General features: G+C 40.6%; 1 protein-coding gene across 1 annotated transcript; it reads left to right on the plus strand.

Annotated features, from left to right (window-relative positions):
- Positions 1–983: 983 nt before the first annotated feature.
- Positions 984–1832, plus strand: LOC130828577 (uncharacterized). Its single transcript, XM_057694543.1, has one exon. It carries the CDS (start codon positions 984–986, stop codon positions 1830–1832), a length of 849 nt encoding a protein of 282 aa, XP_057550526.1.
- Positions 1833–18054: the final 16222 nt, after the last annotated feature.

Here is an 18054-nt window from a genome sequence, read left to right on the forward strand (position 1 = left end):
TCTTTATGTTTTGCAAGATTCATATTTTCTGTTTCATTTTCTGGGCTTGTTGCTTCATCGATTTTTATTTTACTGTAATTTTTGTTTAATCTGTGTTAATACTGTGTTGATTTTGATTTTGTTTTACTAAACTGGTAATATTTTCTGTTTTGATTTTGATTTTACTCCATTTTTCTTTATTTACTCTATTTTTTGGTTTTCTGACCCAATTTTGATTTTGATGTGTAATTTACTGGTATATCAAAAACCCTAAATATCTAAAACCTAAAAACTGCGGCGCCTTCCTCAAATCCTCTCTACTCTCCAGTCTCCTGCTTGCTGCTTCTCTGTGCGACTTCGGAGTGCGCCTTCTCCTTCCTCTTCTCTGTTGCGGCACCAAGGTAAGAATTATTGATTTATTTCTTTGTTTCCCATTTTTCTGAGTTTTTTTTGATCGATTTTTTATGATTTGGATTGTGTTCGATTTTTCTGATTTTTCAGATTTTTCAGTTCAATCTTCCTGTTCTTCAATTCAAGCTTGTACTGTGTTCGATTTTCAACTCCATTAATGGATGAAAGTATGTTTACTGTGTTCCATTAATGGATGAAGCTTGTAATTTTTATGTTGTAATTTTGTAATATTGTAATTTTGTAATATTGTAATTTTTGGGTCAAATGGGTCAAATGACCTGAATTATATGGGTTCAATGACCTGAAAAAAAAAAGCAGGTTAAATGGGTCATTAGCAGGTTGACCCGACCTGCAACAGATCAGGTCGGGGTTTCAATTTTTGACCCATTTAATTAAATGGGTCAGGTTCAGGTCAAGGGTCTGTTGACCCATTTATATATGACCCGAACCTGAAAACGACCCAACCCGACCTGTTTGACACCCTTAGGTGTGACTACCACAAAGAGCACGGCCATACTCTAACACAATGTCGCGAACTCAAGCGTATCCTACATCAACTGGCCGATGAGGGAAAGCTGTCCAGGTTCCTCAACATGAAGGACTATGATGCGGGAAGAGAAGCAGCCAGGAGGCCATGGAATCAAAGACGCAGGTCCCCCAGAAGGGATGAGGCCAAGCATGAAAGTTCCAACACACAAGGAACTATCAACGTAATTTTCGGAGGATACACAGAAGAATTTCCTACCATTCGAGCCGCCAAGGATATCGTCCATACTCTACTGAAGGGGCCACCAAAAACCGTATCAAAGGGGCCGATCATGAGATTCGACGCCACTACCTCTCAACCGCTGCAACAACCACACACCGATCCTCTAGTGGTCACCCTCAAAGTCGGGCAAATGAAGGTCAAGAGAGTATTGGTAGACACCGGAAGCACGGCCGACCTCATAACCATGGAGTGCCTAAGAAAAATGAAATTCGAAGAAAAGCACTTGCAGCCTCTCGACAAACCATTGATTGGGTTTGGAGGTAATCAGGTCATTCCACTAGGCACGATCATTCTACCCGTAAGGGTGGGGGAAAGAAACAGAAGCAGGGCCATGCCCGTACGATTCACGGTAGTGGATCTCACATTCCCCTATAATGCCATCATGGGGCTCCCGCTCATCAACAAGATAAAGGCCGCGATCTTTCCTCATCAACTCCTGTTGCAATTCGAACAGGATGATGGCCGGGTGGGCGTCCTTAAAGAAGACCAAGTAACAGCCCGACAATGCCTCGTGAATACCCTGAAGCGAGAAACATCCGCCACTCCCTCCAAGAGAAAGAGGGAAGAAGAGTCTCCAACCGTCATGAGCGTATACACGGACGGTCCCAATAGCCACGAAAGGCCTCATCCCGTGGAGCGATATGAGGAGACGGAAATTTTCGACGGGAAGTAGATCAAAATCAGAAAAGATCTTCCAGACGCAATCAAGAACGATGTCGTGGCCACTATTGCTGACTTCCGCGACATCTTCGCATTTACCACGGAAGAGATGCCTGGTATACCAACAAGTGTCATGTGCCACAAACTTGACATAAAACCAGGTTACAAGCCCGTGAAGCAAAAGCTGCGGCATCAAGGGAAGGAAAGAATAGATGCCGCCAAGACAGAGGTAGAGAAATTGCTGAAAGCTGGGTTCATCCGGGAGTGCAAATATTCAGATTGGCTTTCCAACGTCGTCCTCGTAAAAAAGTCCAATGGCAAGTGGAGGATGTGCGTTGACTTCACGGATTTAAACAAAGCATGCCCCAAAGATGACTATCCCCTCCCAAAAATAGATCATTTGGTAGACTCTACCGCGGGCCACGCTCTACTGAGCTTCATGGATGCTAACGCTGGTTACCATCAAATTCCCTTGGCCACAGAAGACCAGCCACACACAGCCTTCATCACAAATACTGGAGTATATTGTTATAAAGTCATGCCCTTTGAGTTGAAGAACACCGGAGCCACTTACCAAAGAATGGTTAACAAAGTTTTCCAGTCCCAGATCGGGCGAAACTTAGAAGTATACGTGGATGACATGATCATAAAAAGCAAACAGGCGTCCCGCCATGCCGCGGACTTACGGGAAACTTTCATGACCCTCCGAAAACACCAAATGCGACTCAATCCTGAGAAATGCGTGTTTGGGATCACTGGAGGGAAGTGTCTTGGGTTTCTAGTGGATGAAAGAGGCATTGAAGCAAACCCCGAAAAGATTCAGGCAATCCCAGATATGAAATCTCCCAGGTCCGTAAAAGAGGTACAGAAACTAACAGGGTGCCTAGCTGCCTTAGGGAGATTTCTATCCAAATCTGCGGATAAATGCTCCCCTTTCTTCAAAACCCTTAAGCAGAGCAAGTTCGAATGGACTACAGAAGCGGAAGAATCTTTTAGTCAGTTAAAAGACCACCTATCATCACTGCCAAGATTAGTCTCACCTATCAACGGGGAGGGGCTCATCTTATATGTTTCGGTTTCCGAATATTCCCTGTTAGGGGTGCTAATCGCTGAAAGAGAGAAGCAGCAACTCCCTGTGTACTATATAAGCCACGCCTTCCGAGGCTCAGAGGGAACTATAGTGAAGTGGAAAAGGTCCTGTTCGCAGTCGTGATGGCAAGTAGGAAATTGAAACCATACTTCCAATCCCATCAAATCAACGTACGGAGCAATCAACCATTGAGAAAGATTCTAGAAGGAAAGAATAAATCAAGTCGCGTCACTGATTGGGCTAATCAACTTGCGGATTTCGGTATTGAATAGGAACCTCGGACAGCAATCAAAGCGCAAGCCCTGGCTGACTTCATTGCTGAAAGTACTATCCCCATCATCCTGAAACCGATCACGAATGGAAGTTGTATGTAGATGGGTCCTCAACGAAATCAGCAAGTGGGGCTGGAACTCCTCATTGTGTCTTCCGCTGGGGTCCGTATGGAAAGGGCGGTCAGATTCGAGTTCGCGGCATCCAACAATGAGGCCGAATACGAAGCATTACTGATGGGATTGAAAATTTGCTACGAGGCAGGAGCCAAAGTGCTATCCGCGTTTTCTGACTCCGAACTAATAGTTGGACAAGTTAATGGGGAATTTGAAGCCAAAGATGACAGCATGAAAATGTACTTACAGCAAGTAAAAAGATTTGTTCAAAAATTCGACAAGTTCACGTTGATCCACATCCGGAGATCCCAAAATGCACAGGCCGATTCTCTAGCGAAACTCGCCAGCTCAGCAGAAACATCCGCGGCTTGTGACATCATCTGGGAAGTGCTTCCAAACCCCAGTATCGACCACATGGTCAACACCATTGACAGGTCAGAAACGTGGATAGAACCCTACATCGAATTTTTGCAAAACCAGACGCTTCCCCAGGATGAAAATCAAGCAAAAGTGTTCCAGAAGAAGGCTAGATGGTTCGAACTCCACGAGGGAACACTCTACAAAAAGTCATACACTCATCCCCTCTTAAAATGTGTTTCCCCTGAAGAAGGTAATTACATCCTTCGCGAGATACACGAAGGCGGATGCGGTATACATCAGGGTGTACGAACTGTCATTGGAAAAGTACTCAGATGCGGATATTATTGGCCTTCACTGCGTGAAGACGCGGAAAAATTGATCAAACGATGTCCCAAATGTCAGTACCACTCAAAGATAGGAAGGAAGCCCTCAAATTACTTGACCGTCATGCAAGCCGTTCTGCCTTTCGACAAGTGGGGCATAGATCTCCTTGGCCCCTTTCCCCCCGCAAAGGGGCAACGGAAGTTTATCATTGTGGCCATTGATTATTTCACCAAGTATGTAGAAGCAGAAGCCCTTAGCTCAATCACAGACAAGCAAGTCTGTCAGTTTATATGGCGAAATATCATTACAAGATACGGTATTCCTCGTGTGATCATCACTGACAATGGGAGACAGTTTATCAGTACAAACACAACACAATACTGTGATAAGTTTGGTATTCAAATCCGTTTCAGCTCCATATCTCGGCCACAAACAAATGGGCAAGTTGAATCAGCAAACAAGGAGATCCTGAATGGCATCAAGAAGAAGATAGAGGGGGTTAAAGGTACATGGGACGAAGAACTGCCCGGCATTTTGTGGGCAAGCCGAACAACCGTCAAAGAAGCAACGGGGCATACCCCGTTCTCTTTGGTATATGGATCTGAAGCAGTGCTTCCAGTAGAGATAGGCATACCATCCACAAGGGTCACCTACTACTCACACGACGAGAATGAACAAAGGAAAAGGGAGAACTTGGATCTGCTCCCAGAAACACGGGGGAACGCATTATTAAGGTCCATGGCCCAGAAGCAAAAAATGGTCCGCAGTTTCAATCGGCTCGTCAAAACCAAACATATCCATGTGAGGGACTATGTCCTACGCAAAGTCGAGGCAACAGGGAAAATCGTAGAGAAAGGAAAGCTTGGAGCCAACTGGGATGGTCCGTTCAAAATCGTCCGTATCATCAAGCCTGGAACATTTGAACTGGAAGACATGAAGGGAAAGAAGCTACCCCGCCCATGGAATGGAGATCATTTGAAAAAGTACTTCATTTAAATAAGATTCGCAAGAGGCCAGTCTGATCATTAATGTCATCACAAGTTCATCCCGCGGCATTATCACATTATCCAGAATCAGTTGTATTTCATCCCGCGGCATGAGTCGCGTTGTCATTACATTCAATAATAATCGAGATTTCATTTTTCTGATTTATCCGGCTCTAAAAATATTCAGTTATACTCTACTTCCGGTAATATTGCAAATCTTATAAAATTCAGTTATGTCAATAAGTCGGACCCTCAGATTAGGGTCCCTAAGTTCAAAAATATTCTAAGTCATTCACTAAGATGTTACCCAACCGGGACATCGACAAGTCGGACCCTCAGATTGGGGTCCCTAAGTTCAAAAATATTCTAAGTTATTCACTAAGATGTTTCCCAATCGGGACATCGACAAGTCGGACCCACAGATTGGGGTCCCAAACTTCAAAAATATTGTAAGTTATTCACTGAGATGTTTCCCAACCGGGACATCGACAAGTCGGACCCCCAGATTGGGGTCCCAAACTTCAAAAATATTCTAAGTTATTCACTAAGATGTTTTCCAACCGGTACATCGACAAGTCGGACCCCCAGATTGGGGTCCCAAACTTCAAAAATATTCTAAGTTATTCGCTAAAATATTTCCCAACCGGGACATCGACAAGTCGGACCCTCAGATTGGGGTCCCAAGTTCAAAATCATTCCAAATAAATATCTAGCTAATGTTTCTTGTCCGCAACGTCGACAAGTCGGACCCTCTGATAAGGGTCCTGAAGTTCAACATCAGACTAAGCAAATTTTTAAGGTCACCCAGCCGTGACATTGATAAGTCGGACACTTAAATTGGTTCCAAGGTCGAAGTTGTCAAATCTACTCCAAGTAAATATCTTCTAGCCGTGACATCAAGTAAAGATTATTTCTCGTCTACTGATGGAAAGAAGCCGCGGCCAATGAAAGAGAATTTGAAATATTTAAATACAACAATACGGTATCAAGAACAATCATAAATCATACGAATAATTCAACGCACAAATTGATTCTATTCAAGGTTACAAAAGTTGATATTACAAAATTTATATTACAAAAACTAAACATTATCCAAAAAGGCATCGACGTCCCCCTCAGTGTCCTGGGCCGGCAACGGAGGAGATTCAGCCGCCCCCTCTTCAAGACTTGGAGTGAAGCTCACAAAATCTTCAACGTTGAATGGCTCCACTTCAATCCCGGATAGCTCCTTGGACAAACCCTGGAGGTTTCTTCCTTCGTCGATAAGGAGATTTGACAAGTCTAAGCATAAACTCTCCAGTTGGGAAAGCGCCAAGTTCTCAGGGGTCCCCGAGGTCGAAGGAGGGGAGAGAGTTAAGTTATCCAGATCAAGGCATAATGCCTCCTTCTCAGCCGCGACATCAACCCTCTTCGACCAAGCCCTCGCCTCTTCCACATCCCAGTTGGGGTCCACCAGTACCGCCGACTTCCGTTCCAAAATTGGAGCTAGGTTGGCCAAAGCTTCGTCCCCCTTGTGATATGCCTTTTGTTTGAGGGAATCGAAGTCAACGCCTAACTTCGCGGCAGCCAGACGGTACCTCTCTTCAGTAATTGTGGACCCCGTGCCTACCATTTCTGCTGTCAGACTCCCTAAGAAACTCGACGCTTCCAGTTCGTCCGAAGTAAGCCAATCCCTAGCTATCCGAGCTCGTCTCCCCAAGCTGGTCTTATAAACCCGAGCCGCGGATAGCAAAGTCTTGAATTTGGCCGAATCAGCCGACACCTGTTCCAAAAGACACTGGTTCTGATGAACCAGTTTAGCATGAACATCCATTAGGTGACCGACTTCGTGGCCGAGGGTCGCCGATTTATTGGAAGCCGCGTCCAGACTCTCGACGGTCTCCTCCAGTTGCTTCCTCGCCCTCTCCCGCCACTATTCAGTTCTGACTAAACGCTCCTTCAGCTCAGAGCATTTAGCCAGCTTTTCCTTTAAGCCCGGCAGTTCATCTCGGAGCTTTTGAAGCTCCTCGTCCTGCTCATTGCAGCGGGAGGATAAGGCAGCCAGAGTCTCCCTGTCCGCGGCGCTTTGGCGACTGAGGTTGAGCTCAAAAGACAACCTCAGGAAAGCCTGCAAAAAGAATAAGTCAAAATCCAGACATAGTTAACTTAAGAAGATATAAGAGGAAGGATGTTACCTCAGCCGCGGAAACTTGGAGCTGACGCACCCTATCGGTGGGGGAAAGGGACTCCAAGAGACCAACATCCACTTGGCTGATCAAGTGAGAAGTCGCCCTATTAAACCGGGTTATCATGCCCTTATGGCCCAAATCGGTGAAAGGGGTGTCGTGCCGGAAAGGAAGAACCTCCCGACGACGATACACCTCTTCCACCTTCGCTTTAGGAGCCGCGGCAGACTCCCCCACCTTCTCTTTGCCCCGGCTCAGGACGGGGGACGCCTTAGCTTGAGGTGAAGCCACCTCCTCTTCCACCGACCTCATCTGCAGAGGTACGACTGACATTATTGTTGTTCCCGCCGAGGCCTTCTTTGAGGCACCCTCCTCATGGGAGGAAGAGACTTTCTTTCTCTTCCTCTCCCTCTTCTTCGATTCCCTCTTCTTAGAAGGGATTACCCACTGAGAGTCATCGGGAATGTGGACCTGTCTCCTCTCCTCAAGGAGCCGGAGAGCCTCCTCTTCGCAGGGGACCTCGTCCAGCCCCTTCTCCGCCGTTGCCGAGTCCTATAAGAGAAAAAATTTGAAGAAATCAAAGAAATCTCCTACAGTTCGGGAAGAATGAAGAAAGGTATACCTTTGGCGGAAGAGGTAGAGGTTTCTCCTCAGGCCGTTGGATGGTCCCTTGAGCAAATCTCATGACACTGAATTTCTTCATGAGTTCTGGATCTTTTGCTCGAAGGTTTTCCTTGGCTATCCCTGCAAAACCACGAGTTAGAGACAAGCAAATATACCATAGAAGAGAGAAGGAAGAAGTCCGAAAACTCTTACTCCGATCGATAGCCAAGCTGATGCCGAATGCTGAGAGGAGGTTCTCATTCTCCAACTCAGGACGACCTGGTATCCAGTTGAGCTGGACGTTCATGGGTTTCCTTCCCAATTGAACGTCCATCTTTGCATACTCGATTATTACCGCGTCGCTAAGAGAACACTGCGGGATCCCATTATTAAAACCCGAAAGGTTGCGTTTGATGTCGAAGGAGGTTTTGATGTTCCATCCTTCTGAATTATATAGGTAGGCAAATTTAGTCCTATACCCCTTTTTGGTTATCGGAGAGGTCGTGGACTATCTTCAGTCCACGACGGTGGGTAAAAGTTATCCAGCCACAGCCGTAGGATTGAGAGTTACATAGGCAGGCTCTAAATATATCTCTAAACGCAGTGAGTGTTGGTGGCACGGCCAAAACTTTACATAAGATCAAAAATGCCACCATACAACCCCAGGCGTTTGGGTATAACTCGGGTTCAAAAACTCTAACACCTCCCTAAAAAATGGGTGAAGAGGAAACCTGAGTCCTAACTCAAAAGAGGGAAAATATACGGCTATACAGTGTGGGGGAGGAAACCTAACGGTGTCATAATTTCCCGGGGTAATGATATTTATGTTGTCTTTCAAACCCCATTTTTGAGAGATGGCTTCCCGACGCTTGTCTAGGTCTCTCTTGGTTTGTAAATCTATGAAATAATTAAGGGGACCGCCGTTGGGAATGTAGAATGGAGGAGGAACTGGCGCTGCGCTCTCCCTTCCCGAAGACTCGGCTGATCCTTCACTATTTTCCATATCTACATACAATAACCCTTCCAGGTCAGGATTTATTCGCGGCAAGTAATTGGGAAAGAAAGCAACGCTCACTTCCCAAGGAGCAGTTCTCATTATCTCCGGGGGGTATACGGGGGATACAGACGACTCATCCCCTGCTTTTATTGGTTCATAATGGGGGGTGATTCTCACTGAACTACTTTCGTCCGAATCATTCATTAATAATCCCTCTTTATTAAAGCGTCTACATGCTACCAAAGGAATTTTTGTCGGGATATCCGAGTTAATGTCGAAGTTAGCTATTATCTCATGAGTAGCCGCGACATCCATATTAATGAATCAAAAAATAATAGGCGAAACTTGTGAAGGATTGGGGCTAATTTCATAAAATTAATTCAAAACTAAATATTCAAGAATGCGAAGAACAATTTGAAGATTAATGTGAAGAAATTCAAGAAATTTGAAGGAAGATTTGAATACCTTGAAAATATATTGAAGATTTGTCAGAAATTTGATGAAGTTCTGTCAGAATCCTTGAAGATCTTCGAGAGGATTGTCAGAAGTTTGAACAAGGATTGAAGATTCTCAGAGCGTCTCTCTCTACTTTCTCTTTCTAGCAATATGAAAAATTGAGGGAATTAATGAGTTAGGTGAAGCAAGAACTGTTCCAACAATCCTATTTATTGCAGCAATTAGGCATGGCCACGGTCCGGGTTGGTCCGGTTCCGTTCCGGTTCCACCCGGTTCCGGTTCCATTTGGAACCTGTCGCGAACGGTTCCGGTTTCGGTTCCGTTTCCGGGCGGTTCCAAACGGTTCCTTGGCGGTTCATGAGGCGGTTCCGGTGGTTCCAACTCACGGGACGGGCGGGTCGGACCATCGGTTCCATTTTTATTTTTTCTTTAAATATTTATATAATAAAAAATACTATAATATTGCGGACGTACCTTTGATGATTACTTGATTATTAGCGAAATTCATTGCATGTCAAGTTGTCATCGTTATTGAAATATTTACTAAAGAGAATGAAAAAAATATATTAATAACAAACGAATCAATGATAATGTCCGATAAAGATGATTAATAAAAAAAAGGGAGAAAATGGACTTGAACCTAGTAGTACCCAAAGGAATACTAAGCTGCCTACGTATCCCGAAGGAATCAAAGCCCACGTAGTTCTTTGTCATACCTTTTATTTATAGTTGTTGAATGTTGATTTATCGTTGTCGGATTGATCCTATTCGTCTTCGTCATCATCATGTGGTTGGTTAGATGCTTCTGCTGACTCTCCTCCTGACGATGATGCAGATGTATCCATCATCATCCATGGATCATCATCATCGTCTTGATCATCATCATTCCTTAGTCCTTGTGTTCGAATCTCTGCTTGATCCCAATCTTTCTTGCAAATACATATTTGAATACTCTGTGGAGCAAGACGAGATCTCTTTTCGTCCAAAACTCTTCTACCTGCACTAAAAGCAGACTCCGACGCAATTGTTGACGCGGGAATTGCAAGGATATCCTTTGCAATTCTCGATAAAATGGGAAATTTTACAGATTTTTCTTTCCACCACTCTAAAATATTATAACTACCTTGGTCTATTTCAAAGTGGTGTTTAAGATAACTATCTAGTTCTAAATATGAGGTCGAGGAAGAAGATGATCCTACAAAACTATCATCTTGACTCATTATATTAGCTATTACCGAGTTATAGTAAGAGGGACATGCCGAAACGCTAGCACGCCTAGACGTATCGCGTTTTGGGTTATACACACTAGCGTAATAATCAGAGTTCTGCTAAATATTTTTTACATGTTCCTACATAATTATGTACATCAGTAGGCGGGCGATCTAACGATTGGTAGTAAAATCCTATTACTTTAGTAAGGACCTCAGTTTTAAAACATGGGTCCAAAATGGTTGCGATTCCATAAATATAAGGAAATTCGGTAAAATATGCCTTCCATTTTTCCATCATATCTGCAAGAATCGGCTTCAAATATGGGTTAGTATCATCATGCGTATATTTAAGGAGATGATAAAAAATAGTAACACACTCACTTATTACTAAGTGAACGTTCGGTTCATAAACATATGAAAAAATCTTAGTCGCGTGGTCATACGCTTCTAATATGTTATGTACACCTATAGCTAATTCCCAAGTGTCATCAGCTATGTAACTATCTGTACACTCACTATATAGTTGTGTTATAACTGGACGATAAGCAATCGCCTTTCTTAATAAATCGTTGGTTGAGCCCCAACGTGTAGGAGTATCCAATGACCAATACACTTTTTTAAGTTGATATTGGTCACATAATTGTTTGTATCGTCTCTTTATCTTTCCAATCCTAAGCCACTTCACTATATCCCTAATTGGTTCTAATAAATCGCTTAATTGTTTTATGCCAGCTTGGCAAGATAAGTTAACTATATGCGCACAACAACGTATGTGTAATAAGCTACCCCAAGGATAAAACTAAATGCAGGTTCGTTATACAAAAGTTCTAGACATTTAATGTTCGCGGTTGCATTATCAGTTGAACAACAAAATATCTTATCTAATAAGTTCCATTCTCTACATATCTCTACTAATCTATATTTTATGTTTTCACCGGTATGTCTTTCTGGCATTGTCTCAAAAGCAATTATTCTTTTTTGAATAATCCAATTTTGATCTATCCAATGTGCTGTTACACACATATAAGATTCTAAATGTGGGGGAGCAGACCAAATGTCAGTTGTTATGCTAACCCTACCATTAAAAGATTTAAACATTTCAACTAATTCATAGCGCATTGATTCATATAATTTAATTGTGCGTCTTTTAAGAGTGCTCCTAGGGATTGCTCTATATTGTGGTTGCATAGTTTTTCTAGCGTAACGCTCGTATGCCCTACTTTCACCGTGGTTAAAAGGCAATTCATCACAAATTACATACCTAGAAAATTCATCAATCATATCATTACAATTATATCTAAAAGGCATACCTGTGCTGTGAATGTCCCACTGTGTCTGTCGGCTTCCACTTCCACTTGTGGTCCCGTTGCCGCTTGCTGCATGAGTTTCTTTTGTGATTCCATGCTTCTTTGCCAAATGTTTGTTAAAAGATTCCGTACCACCACCTAACACGTATTCACAAAACACAATAAATAAATTTTTATAAAATATGAATATATAATGTATGTATAAAAAACTTAAAAAGTATTTACCTCTGGCGAAATTGTATGCAACTAAGGGCTTTACTCCTTGACTTTCACAAATTTGACAAGTGCATAAGAAAATATCTGGATTCTCGGTTGGTTCTTTTGTGAAATACGACCACACATGTGAAACAGCTCTACCACTAGGAGGTGGCATTGCCGGAAACGGTTGTCTTACTGGTTCATCTTCATCTAAATAAATAATTTAAAATTATAAAACTATAATTAAATAAATAAATAATTTAAAATTTAATTAATTTGAAGAATAAAATTATAAAACTAACCGATAGTTTGGAAATTGACTCGTTTACCACGAGCTTGTCTTTGTTGTTGTTGTTCTTCATGTGATCTTGTTGATGACTGTCGAGATATATGTATCCCAATAGGGGTCGTTGGTTCCTCTTCTTGTTGTTCTTCTTCATCAATTTGTATTTCTCTTTCTACTTCTTCTGCATAATTATGTAATTTTGGGTCGTACCCTTCCGGATAATTATGTTCATAATTATAATTACTAATGGAAGGTGTTGTTGATACCGACGGAGTAGAAGTGGCCTTTCTTTTGGACGAACTGGAACCTCCCAATGATTTTGCCACTTTAGTAACTTTTTTTGAGGCTTTTTTCAAAAATGAAGACATGATTGATAATATTGAAGTAATAATAGAAATATAGAATCAAGAAATAAATAATTAATTAATTATGTAACTAACTAAATGAAGAAATAATTAAAAGACTAATTATGTAATTAAGAGAATAATTGCGTAATTAAAGAATTAAGTAGAGAGAGTAAGTAGAGAGAGTAGGAGAAGAGATGAGTTGTGAATGAAAATGATTGAAAGTGATGAGTATATATAGAGGAAACTCCAACGGCTAGTTAACGGTCATAAACGGTAACATTTTGGCGAACCGGTTCCGGTTCCACGGAACCGTTGAGCCGGTTCAACCGGACCGGTTCCGGTTCCGATTCCAGAACCGGTTCCATGGAACCGTTGGACCGGTTCTCCCGGACCGGTTCCGGTTCCAAACCGCGGGTTGTTTACCCGGTTCACGACGTTTTTTTCCGGCGGTTTCACGGTTCCGGCAACTTTTTTTCCGGCGGTTTCGCGGTTTGGGGCGGTTCGGAACCTGTCGCAAACGGTTCCGGTTCCGGATCCGGTTCCAAGCGATTCAGGACCGGTTCGGTTCCGGGTAACCCGCCCCGTGGCCATGCCTAGCAGCAATAAATGCTGAAAACATCGAATCTAGACCTCCTTTAAACGAAAGGCGGTATCCAAAACTTAAACCGGGGAGTCGATAAGTCGGACCCCCAATAAGGAGACAAATGTCTAAAATTTGTCTAAGTATTTTCACATAATGTCCGAGAAGTCGATTAGTCGGACCCCTCATGAGGGACAATATTGAAAATATTCTCCAAGTATCAAATTTTGATTATGACCGTATACTTGATAAGTCGGACTATCAGGATGGGATAAAATGACAATAGATTTTCTAAGTTTTAAAAATTTCGTTAAAGCCGTAGGGTCGACAAGTCGGACCCTGAATTACACTCCAGAACGGATACGAATTATTTCAAGTATTGGGATGTCCGCATGGTCGATAAGTCGGACCCTCAAGTGGTCCCGGTTAGGGTGAAAAAGTTTTAAGTATGGGAGAGGTGCCTCCGTTTTTTCAGTATCATCCGAGAAATGTAATTACAAAATCTTTCCGCGTCTTTGAAGGAAGAAGGGGGGACATGTTAGAACGAGGAAATTCGAAACGATTCGAAGTCATTTTTGATTCCCCGCCACATTCATAAGTCGGACTCCCTTAAGTACCTCAGTGAAGAATAAAAATCAAAGTATATGTTCGAACCGTGTCTTCCATACATGTAACTCATTTAGCTGGCGGACCAGCTCATTTATGCCGCGGTATCATGTTTTCCCTCTATTCTCCGGCTCGAAGCATTGATGAAAAGAAAGGTAGATCAGGTCAAACCAGCATCCTGTCCGTAGGGTCGATAAGTCAGACCCGCCTTGATGGTGATCTCGATTCAAAGATATTCAGGTCCTTGGAAATCCGTGCGGTCGATAAGTCGGACCCTCCTTGGGGGCTGCCTTATTCCAAAATATTCTAAGTATTGAGGCTTCCGCGACATCAGTAGAGCATGTATCAGGGTCCGACTCCTGCATCTATTCTTCTGCTAATAAATGATAAGGGCAGCCAAAGATATTCCGCGGCATGCTTGAAGTCGCGGCTTTGCTGATGTTAATCATTTTTCTTTTTCTTGAAGCCTCTCCTGCGGTCATTTTAAAAAGGCTATAACTTCTCCGTTACAACTCGGAACTCGGCATATGAGTAGTCGATTTGAAGATTGCAAATCCAATTTTCAGGATCTTCCAGAGAATTTGCCGATTGACGGTTACTATTTCCACACGAAGAAAGATTCTTCGATTCATCAAGATTGCCTTTCTCATATCATTCTTCGCGCGTGGGGCTAACTGTCATGGTATCATTTATTTTATTTATTTATTTATTTAAATTATTTATGTCATATTACCTTATTGCCCCTTGACCTTTCGCATTGACTTTGACTTTCGGTCAACGGGCCTTTTTCTGAATTTTCTATCTCCCTTGAATGGGCCATGGATTAGTGACCCCTCAATACCTTAACTACCTTCCAGTAAAGTAACTTCCCACTCTCCCTCATTCCTTGGCTATCCTTCTTCCAAGGTTGGTAACCTCCCACTTCCCCTTAAATGCATGGTCACCCTTCTTCCATAGGAACTAACTGTCCATGTCTCCCATGATCTTCAACTCCCCCTCTCTGATGTAACCTCCTCCTTGAGCATTATAAAAAGGGACAGCCATCAGAGAGGAGAGGACATCTGGAAAATAATCCTTCTTAGTATCCTTACTCACTCTCCATTTCATTAGCCCACTGAAATCCAAGCTATATCAATCTCGAAACTCAATTACATTCAGTTTATAATCCTCTATTCAATCTCACATTAACGTTCTAACTTGAGCGTCGGAGGGGTTTTCCGGGAGATCACCCCCGGACAAGGCTAACGTGTTGTTTTGCAGGAATTCAAGTCGCTTCCTTCCACGAGTCGCTCCTCTTGATCACACTTCTACCTATCTCCAGGTATTTTAAGTGTTTTTTGCACTTCCTCGTTTCTTCACAGAAACAAATATCATTACTTTGAAGAACAACAATTCCAGATTTATCTATGTATAAGAATACATATTGTGTATTGAATTGATCAGTTAAGTTCAGAAACTGAGCTTGTGCTCGGTCTTTCTGAATATCATCATCATTAGAATCATCAAAATCAGAATCTGAATCTGAAATTGAGTGTAATTGCTTTAAGATTGACAGCTTTATATTCCCAATTTGTGTTTTGACAGCCTTCCTATCTCACTTTCAATTAGCCTCCAAAAAGAAACTTTAGTGGTTGGAGTGTTTCAAATAGGATATCGGATTGAACCGGATCTGAAATTCAGATATTTTGTTTTACGGATAGTATAAATCATAAGCCAGTTTCGATCTAAAAAATCAAATATCTTGAATTCAGATTTACAATTTATGCTGATATCTAATTTTTACATTCTTATTTTCTTTTGCCTCTTTAAAAAAATTGCACATTATTACGCTTTAATATTTAAACTCACTTCGTTTTTTTTCTTTAACCAAGCTTATATTTTAAAGTTTAAAAACAAATTATTTCGGAAATATAGTTGGATTTTCAAAACTACATAAATTTTTCAGTTTAAAAATGTATATTTTAAAAATAAAAATTTTTAAAAGCTGAAAATCAAATATTCGATCCGAATTATCGGATTCCCAAAAAAAAAGGATAAAATATATATTCAATTTGTAAAACCGGACACCGAATATTTCAGATTGAATACTTTTGCACATCCCTACTAACAAGTACAAGCGATTCAGCAAACTTTACACTTTCATTTGATTTCATCTAACAACTCATATTTTCAATTTGAATTGTCATTTTTATCCATTATATTGTGTGAGATTTTTTTTGTGAAATCAATGATACAATAGTTAAATTGGCCTAATTTCAATTTTTTACGATACACAATCACTAAATTGATCAATTTAAGGTCATAGTTGATATTTATCAGGTTCAAATTGATACCTATAAAAAGTTATAACTGATCATGTATATAAGAGAATCTTTTCTCAAAATATTGTAATTTAGGAAAATAATTCTCTATCTATCGTCCACGTCTGACAGTTTTTTCAAAAAAAAAATATTTAGAGCAAACTGCCATCCTAGATGGCGATTTGGTAATTTAATCGAACCGCTATCTGAGATAGCGGTTTGCTTTATTCTATAATTTAAAAAAAGCAACGAAAATGCTAAAAATGTGGGGCGCAGTTTTCGATCTCACAACCTCACAGCTTAGCAACTTAAGTGTTAACAACTGAAGCAAAGGAAGAAGGAATAATACCTACGCACTAATTTAACTTTGTATTTTGAGATGACGAAAATCTCAAAATTATTACACGAAGCAAAAATAATTATACTAAAGTAAACCGTCATCTTGGTGTTTTTATGTACCAACTAAAACCGCCACCTTAGATGGCGGTTTAGTAATATTATAATTTTTCTTTTTAAAGTATTGTTTTAAATAAAACGCCAAGTGAGGTAGCGTTTTATATTAGATATTACACCAAAATTGATGTTTTAAGCGGCGGTTCTAGCAAAAAAAAGGAAAAAAAAAAATTCTCTCTGCCAGTTCTACGTGGACGGTAGATAGGAAATTATTTTTCCATTTGACATAAAATGAGAATTATTTTCCTAATTTACAATATTTTGGGAAAAGATTCTATATAAGACAATTATTCCTTATAGTTTGTGACATATTAATGATCCCTTAAATTTTTCCAAACTAAATTATTTTTATTTATTTTTAGCTTTATCTTCTTACATTAATGAACATTTACTAGACCTCACTCCATTAATACACCCTCATAAGTTTCTCCAGGCTAAGGTCATCGTGCTGTTGAGATTGACCTTTCTATTTACTCACTTGAGCGTCATAGATTGATATGGGCATTAGTCAGGTCCAACTAGAGTCAAATCCAAATTTTTTTATTAAACCCAGAATCATAAGATCTGCAAAATTTGGACCATGACCCAAGCCCTTAAGGTCTAGAAAATTTGAAAAAAGTAATACGATTTAACAATTTTTTTTCCAAAATAAACTCCGTAAAAACTTATTTCCCAAAATAAGCGTCCGTACATCCAAGCCTAGGTTCGGCAAGAGTCGCTGTTAATAACAACAAAAGAGAAAAAAAAAATTAAAAGCCCAAAGTCACTGTTACTAAGAGCGACATAAAAAAAAATTTTTTTTTTTTTCCTTAGTAACATGAGAAGTTCGGGAATCGAGGACACAGCTGGATTGCTTGAGAAGCAGCTTATATCTGAGTTGTCAATTTCATTTGTCAAATTTTTTTTTCTTCCCGATTTCCCGATTTTTAAAATGTTTCTTCTGAATTTCTTGCTTCTTTACTCTTGTCATAAACATGACAAACCCTTTTCCATTCTCTGAAATCCGGAAGGTGAATTGCAAATTGGTGCACAAATGAGTGAATTCCGTAGATTGAAGTATGGAATTAATAAAGTTCAATGTTTGAATCTTAAAAGTTGTGCTTGTGCACCTTTAGAATCCTCTTCTGGTCATTCTTCTTCTTTATGAGAGAAAATGGTTAGTTCTTCATTGAAGTATTGACATACAGTTAAAATATTGTGAAATAAGATTTGATTATTTACATTTTGATTATTGAAAGTTTTATAATTGATTTTATTATCAACAGTAAACAGTGACTTTACCATATGCTAATACACATTTTAAAAAAAAAAATAATATTTTTTTTTAAGTCGCTGTTAGTAACAGCGACTTTGAGCTTTAAAATTTTTTTTTAAGTCGCTGTCACTAACAGCGACTTTGGGATTTTAATTTTTTTTTTTTTTTTCACTTTCGCTGTTACTAACAGCTACTCTTCTCGAGGCTAGGCTTGGATGTACAGACGCTTATTTTGGAAAATAAGTTTTCACGGAACTTATTTTTGGAATTAAATTGTTAAATAATCTTATTTTTTTTCAAATTTTCTAAGGTCTAATAGGTATTT

This window comes from Amaranthus tricolor, chromosome 12, assembly GCF_026212465.1.
Source record: "Amaranthus tricolor cultivar Red isolate AtriRed21 chromosome 12, ASM2621246v1, whole genome shotgun sequence".
NCBI classification, from domain to species: domain Eukaryota; kingdom Viridiplantae; phylum Streptophyta; class Magnoliopsida; order Caryophyllales; family Amaranthaceae; genus Amaranthus; species Amaranthus tricolor.

What these genes read in the sequence shown, in the direction of transcription:
- LOC130828577 (XM_057694543.1), top strand. Translation starts at nt 984, where the DNA reads ATGAAGGACTATGATGCGGGAAGAGAAGCAGCCAGGAGGCCATGGAAT.